Source organism: Rhagoletis pomonella, unplaced genomic scaffold, assembly GCF_013731165.1.
Source record: "Rhagoletis pomonella isolate Grant_MI unplaced genomic scaffold, Rhpom_1.0 Rhpom_scaffold_01479, whole genome shotgun sequence".
Classification (NCBI taxonomy): domain Eukaryota; kingdom Metazoa; phylum Arthropoda; class Insecta; order Diptera; family Tephritidae; genus Rhagoletis; species Rhagoletis pomonella.
This window is the reverse complement of record NW_023460033.1, coordinates 35,652-43,279: the sequence shown is the minus strand read 5'-3', so window position 1 is coordinate 43,279 and position 7,628 is coordinate 35,652. Positions and strand designations below refer to the sequence as shown.

The 7,628-nt window shown below is 35.8% G+C and overlaps 2 protein-coding genes across 2 annotated transcripts; both read left to right on the top strand.

The window, feature by feature from the left end:
• The first annotated feature begins 496 nt into the window (after positions 1–496).
• LOC118752410 lies at positions 497–4,921 on the top strand. The gene has a single exon (XM_036487304.1). It carries the CDS (start codon positions 497–499, stop codon positions 4,919–4,921), a length of 4,425 nt encoding a protein of 1,474 aa, XP_036343197.1.
• A 664-nt stretch (positions 4,922–5,585) lies between these two features.
• LOC118752411 (plasmanylethanolamine desaturase-like) lies at positions 5,586–7,233 on the top strand (the record flags this gene model as incomplete). Its single annotated transcript, XM_036487305.1, is given in 2 exon segments — positions 5,586–5,755; positions 5,833–7,233. Coding segments are annotated over 2 exon segments (261 nt in total), but the record flags the coding sequence as incomplete, so codon positions are not given.
• Positions 7,234–7,628: the final 395 nt, after the last annotated feature.

Here is a 7,628-nt window from a genome sequence, read left to right as displayed (position 1 = left end):
GAAAATGTGAACATAATCTCTTTTCTTAAATATTTTCATATATATTATTTTTGCAAATGATTGATAGCAAGTGAAACAGTGAACAAATGGAGTGAAAAATACACACAACAGAAATCGGCAAAAATAATACATTTGACATTAACTTTGAGTTAAAAATATAAATTTTCGCTGTGCAAGTGAGCCTAACTTTGAGTTAAAAATATAAATTTTCGCTGTGCAGGTGAGCCTTAGAAAACAAAGAAAAGCTAAACACGGTAAACATGCCAAACGAGCCGATTTCTGTTCTGTGTAATTTCCATTTCAACACGTGGTCATATTCAACACGTGTGACCACGTTCAATTATATTTTCAAAAGATGGCGCTAACAGTATGTTAATTTGAATTCCAGTTTAAAAACAGAAAAGTAGCTATCAAGAGCTCAGAGTGACATAAAAAAGACCAGTTTGATTCGATTTTGATAAAAGTGTCGTTTGAATACAACTGAAAGGTAAAAGAAATGCCAAGAGGTGGAAGAGGTAGAAGACATGCTAACATCGGGCGTAATACCCGTAACAGTAGAAATGTGCAAAATCACAGACAAAATGAAAATGACGAAAATCATGCTGATAGATTACGTCAACAAAGAGATCGTGATAGGTCACGTTCTCAAAATCGGCCAATAAATATCAATTCTGTAAATTTTAATGGTGCAGCATTTCAATATAACCCACAACTTGATTATTCATCTCACAAATACGTTGTCATTGGAAGTATCGATAAAATTTGCGGATTTTGTCAAGCATTGAAATTTAAAACTGAAACACCAGGCATGTGTTGCGCTGCAGGAAAAGTTCGTTTACCAGACATACAATATCCGCCCGAACCATTAGCTACATTATTATCCGGAACATCACCCGATTCCAAATATTTTCTTGAAAAAATTTCCACATATAATTCATCTTTTCAGATTACATCTTTTGGTGCTGGACAAATTATAACCGATAACTTCATGCCAACGTTCAAGGTAATACATCAACTTGAACGTTCAACAAGATTCCCTGACACATGTAATGAATCATTAGGTTTTATAGACTCTAATTATGGCGTTTTCCAGATTCAAGGGCAAGCATATCACCTAATAGGTTCATTACTACCACTACCCGATCAAGAGTCAAAATTTTTGCAAATTTATTTCATTAATGACAACGATGATGAGCTTGAAACACGATGTGCATTTTCCAGAAATATAAACAGAGTCATCATGAGAGAGTTACAAGATTTATTACACACACACAATGTTTTGGTGCAAAGTTTTAAAACAACATTCGAAAGATTGTCATCTGATAATCATAAAATCAAAATTGATGCAAATAAAACGCCTGCCGGCGACCATCGTGGAAGATACAATCAACCAACTTCAAGCAACGAGGTTGCAATTGTTATATCTGGTGATGATTTTCAACCAAGGGATATTGTTTTGCAAAGAAGAAATGATACACTGCAACGTGTTAATGAAACGCATCGAAAATATGATGCATTGCAATATCCTCTTATGTTCTGTCGTGGTGAAGATGGTTATTCGATTGATATAAAACTAATAAATCCAACAAATGGTCAAGAAACAAATAAAACTGTAAGCGCAATGAATTATTATGCATACCGAATCATGATAAGAGGAAATCAAGAGAATCACATTTTAAAATGTCGTAAATTATTTCATCAGTACATTGTTGACATGTATGCGAAAATAGAAACAGAACGATTGAATTACATTAGATTCAACCAAAGAAAATTACGCTGTGACGAATACATACATTTACGAGATGCAATTAACAACGATACCAACGTGAATAACATTGGTCAAATGAAAATATTACCTTCATCGTATACAGGCAGTCCAAGGCATATGCATGAATACGCCCAAGATGCAATGTGTTATGTCAGAAATTATGGTCGACCCGACTTATTCATAACTTTTACATGCAATCCGAAATGGGATGATATTAAGAATCATTTATATCCTGGACAATCAGCTACTGATAGGCATGACATTACTGCAAGAGTGTTTAGACGAAAGCTACAGTCTCTAATGGATTTCATTGTAAAACATAAAGTTTACAGAGATGTACAATGTTTCATGTATTCTGTGGAATGGCAAAAAAGAGGCTTGCCTCATGCGCATATTTTGATTTGGTTAAAACAAAAACTAACCACAGATAAAATTGATGATATTATATGTGCTGAAATTCCAGATATAAATGAAGATCCCGAATTACATGCTACTGTAACCAAAAACATGATTCATGGACCGTGTGGTACGTTAAATCAAAATTCTCCATGTATGGTTGATGGTAAATGTTCAAAAAATTACCCAAAGCAATTAATTGCTGAAACAATGACTGGAAATGATGGATATCCAATGTACCGTAGAAGATCACCAGAAGATAATGGAAAAACAGTCACTGTAAAAATAAATAATCAAGATGTGGAGATCGATAACCGTTGGATAGTTCCGTATTCCAAATTATTATCGAAAACATTTAACGCACATATAAATGTTGAATATTGTAACTCCGTAAAATCCATCAAATACATATGCAAATATATCAATAAAGGAAGTGACATGGCAGTATTTGGAGTTGCAAATCAAAATGATGAAATTACTAATTACCAAATGGGAAGATACATTAGTAGTAACGAAGCAGTTTGGAGGATATTATCATTTCCGATTCATGATCGCCATCCAGCTGTTATTCATTTGTCAGTCCATTTAGAAAATGGACAACGTGTTTATTTCGATGAAAATACTGCTCAACAAATGGCTGAACGACCACCAGCAACAACACTAACTGCATTTTTCAACTTATGTGAAACAGATTCATTTGCAAGAACATTTCTTTATTCAAATGAGCCTAAATATTATACTTGGAATGCATCATCAAACTCATGGGTACGAAGGCAACGAGGAATACCTGTAGATGGATATCCTGGTGTTCATTTGGGTGATGCAATCGGACGACTTTACACTGTGCATCCAAGTCAAGCGGAATGTTTCTATTTACGTTTACTCTTAGTTAATATTCCCGGCCCAAGATCATTCCAAAGTTTGAAACGAGTTAATGGTAATCTTTGTTATACTTATCGGCAAGCATGCGAAGAATTGAATTTGCTTGAAAATGACAATCATTGGAATGCAACTCTTATGGATGCATGTGCAACAAGTTCTCCACACCAAATAAGAACACTATTTGCCATCATTATTGCTACATGTTTCCCAGCAAACCCAATAGAAATGTGGAGAAGTTACCGAGAATACATGACAGAAGATATTCTAAATCAAGTACGTCGCATTACTGCAAATCCAAATTTGAATTACACAGATGAATTATATAATGAGGCATTAATTAAAATCGGAGACTTTTGCCTGATGACTGCAAATAAAACTCTGAGTGAGTTAGGTATGATCGCACCCAATCGTCCGATGCATGATGCATACAATGCAGAATTAAGACGTGAAAAAGAATATGATCGAAATGAGCTGAACACATTTGTAACCACAAACCTACCAAAATTAAACACAGAACAAAGGCAGGCATATGACACAATTATAGACAATGTTGCAAATGAAAGAGGAGGAATATTCTTCTTAGATGCACCAGGTGGGACTGGAAAAACGTTTTTGTTGTCGTTAATTTTGGCCACCATTCGATCACAGAATAATATTGCATTGGCTTTGGCATCATCTGGAATAGCGGCAACTTTATTGGATGGCGGTCGCACTGCCCATTCTGCATTAAAGTTACCATTAAATATGCAAGTAAATGAAGAACCAACTTGCAATATTTCTAAAAATTCTGGAATGGGAAAGGTTTTACAAACATGTAAAATTATTGTATGGGATGAATGTACGATGGCTCATAAAAAATCACTGGAAGCCTTAAATAGAACACTGAAAGATTTGCGAAATAACACAAACATATTTGGTGGTGCACTAATTCTATTGGCCGGTGATTTTCGACAAACTTTGCCTGTTATTCCCAAATCAACAGCAGCTGATGAATTGAGAGCATGCCTTAAATCTTCTAATCTGTGGAGATATGTTCAAAAACTCACATTAACTACCAATGTTCGTGTGCAGTTACAGAATGATCCAACAGCTGCTGAATTTTCCGAACATTTGTTGCAAATTGGAAATGGACGAAAGCCAATTGAGAAGAATACAGGCATGATCACACTTCCAACTAATTTTTGTACCGTAACAGTATCAAGAGTACAATTAGTGCAAAATGTATTCCCAAATATTGCACAAAACTATCGAAATCAAGATTGGCTAAGCGAGAGAGCTATATTAGCTGCCAAAAATGTCGATGTCAATGAAATCAATGCCAGTATTTTGACTCAAATTCCAGGTGAAGTTGTGACCTATAAATCAATTGATTCAATCACTAATCCCGACGATGTAGTGAATTATCCCATTGAATTTTTGAACTCACTTGATTTGCCTGGCTTGCCACCACATCGTTTGCAATTGAAAGTCGGCGCAGTGATCATTATGTTACGAAATATCAATCAGCCGAAACTATGCAATGGGACAAGATTAGCAGTGAAACGGACAATGAATAATGTAATTGAAGCAACAATTTTGCAAGGCAAATTTAAAGGTGAAGATGTTTTGATTCCGCGTATTCCAATGATTCCAACAGATATGCCTTTTGATTGTAAACGAATTCAATTTCCCATTCGCCTTACTTTTGCTATTACTATCAATAAGTCTCAAGGTCAAACACTTCAATTGTGTGGAATTGACCTAACTTATCCATGCTTTGGACATGGACAACTGTATGTAGGATGTTCGCGAGTAGGGAAACCATCGTTACTATATATTTATACACCACATGAAAATAAAACCAAAAATGTTGTGTATCAGAAGGCGTTAGAATAAGTTTTTAGTTTACAATCATTGTAATCATTGTTATTAGAATAAGTCACAAAATAGTGGCCGAACATGAATTAAATGACAAAAAAAAGGAAAAAACCAAGAACACCTTTCATTTCTATTTTTCTTTCACCCAGCGAAGCGGGTGAGGGTCCGCTAGTATAATATAATATATATTGGCGCTTACACATATGTTAGTGTCTGGCCGAGCTTCTCCTCCGACTTGTGGCGTGCGCCTTGATGTTGTTACACAAAGCGGAGGGACCTACAGTTTTACGCCGACTCCGAACGGCGATTGTATTTTTATGAGAAGCTGTTTTTCATGGCAGAAATACACTCGGAGGTTTGCCATTGCCTGCCGAGGGACGACCGCTGTTAAGAAAAAACCTTTTCTATATTTTTTGCGATGTTGCTTTGGCCAGGGCTTGAATCCAGGTGCTGAGGAGTGAAAGCGCGCACTGCTTACCACTACACCACAGCGGCCGACGTAATATACATATGTTTAAAATCGATTGGAGTGATTATTCTCTCATTTCGTTTTTGTTTGGTGAACCCGTATGGTCTAATGGTCCCAATGGCTTCAAACTATCCTTAATCTTATTCATTCCATTAAAAGTAAACTCTTTATTACAATAAAACTTTAAAATTAGTTATTTCCTTTCCCCTGCAGATTCACAAGTGGTCGCATACCTATTGGGGTTTGCCGAGGTGGGTCCTTTTCTTGCAAAACTACCACATAGTATTGCCGCGAAAGCATCACCGCATTCATCATGTTGCGCCGCATGAGACATACTTTTGCATTACCACTGGCTGGTTGAATTGGCCACTGGAGAAAATAAGGTATACTTTTTTAAAGGACATATAGTAATTAAATAATACATAACCTAATTTTAATTTTATGTAATTATTTTTCTAAGATTCTGGCCCACATTAGAAGCTGTAATTGAGTACTCAACAGGCTGCAAGGCACGCGATGATGACCTAAAGTGGGCCAAAAAGATGACATAACTGTGTTGGCGGATAGTGCAAAATCCTAAATTATATCCTATGGACATGTATGTACGTGTAAATGTATGCACATTTACCAGCATTGGTATTGTGAGAGTTTTTCAATCACACACACGAAAATTTATTGAAATCTTATGAGCATTTTTATTAAAACGCTGAATGTACAAATGCTGAATACAGGCATACTGACTACAAGACACTAGTTTGCCTGTATTAATTAGAATTTTTTAAGATTATCTACCGCGTAATCGACACTCACCTAGCCATACATACTACACTATACATACATGCATACATGTACATATGTATGTAGTTAATGGAGAAAACAAACAAATTGCAATAACATCAAATATCACAAGCAATTAATTTAAGTGAACACTATAAGTGAATTAGGAGGCTTTTTTTTACAAATATACACCACATAGCGCATAATTAATTAGACGAAGAGATCATTTTTACATATATGTACATATATTATTAAGCTGCTTAAGAACTAATGATCAATTGTTAAAAAATATCGGTGCAAATAAATAGTCAAATCAAATGCCGACTTTAAGGACTGTCCGAAAAATCTAAACACATAGTGCATTTGTTGTTTTTATTTGTTTATCTTTTTGAATCAATCCGATTTTTATATGAATTAAGTGTTTAGTTATTTTAAATATATATGTATTTGTTTTATTAAATGGTTAGTTCTGTAACGATATGGAATGTCAAAGGAAATCGGTCAAGTTTTTATGTAAAATTTTGAAAAATTTTTTAGAATTGCATTGAAAGTGTCATTATTTTGACCAAATTTTGTTTCCAGATCTTTTTAGGTTATAGTCTAAGAGCCCAACAAACTAAACCGAGTAGAAGTAGAGTAGGGGTCCCAAAGACCATACATATATTTGGTGTCTTCATGCATGAGGGAACACGAAATGGGCCTGCTGCCTCGCCTAAGGCCAGTCAGAGCCCAAAAAAAAAATTTTTTTTGGGGGATTCGAGTATGTCAGGAGTCCCATATTCTGATTGTTCCTTGAGACAGGACAGGGATTGGGCAATACGATTAGGTAGTGCTGCAAGCCCCCCCTAATTATCCGTATCAGTTGCTGCAGCGAGATAAGCGACGCCTCGCCTGTAGGATCCGAGTAGCATCGAGGTCCTCAAAAAACCAATGCTCATCTGAAAGAGCATCAAATTCTGTGCAAGAACAATCACCGCTGCATTTTCCAAACAGTGGTGGACATGGCTGCTGCAGCGTTTGAAAGTCGCCCTTCTTGTCCAGTCATTATACACTTTTGACCTCGCAAAAATTAATTCTCGAATTTTTTCTGGATCTTATGCCCTCGGGGGGGATCAGTCTCCGTGTAAATGGCAAGTGGCGACCAAATCCAGCGATTGCGCATGTCCGAATTTTGTTTTTTTTTCGAAAAAATGGTTTTCATTGAATAACGTGGCCATTTTTAATTTTTAAGAAAACTCATAAGAACAAAAGTTGTATGAAATTCCATTCTATACAAGTTTGGTCCTAATAATTATACCCGAGCGCACTTGTGCACAAGGGTATATTAATTTTGTTCACATAACGGTTGTTTGTAACAGCCAAAACGAATCGAGATAGATATAGACAAATGTATACATAAATGATCAGGATGAAAAAAGAAACCGATTAAGCCATGTCTGTCCGTCTGTCCGTGTACACGATAACTCGAGCAAAAATTGA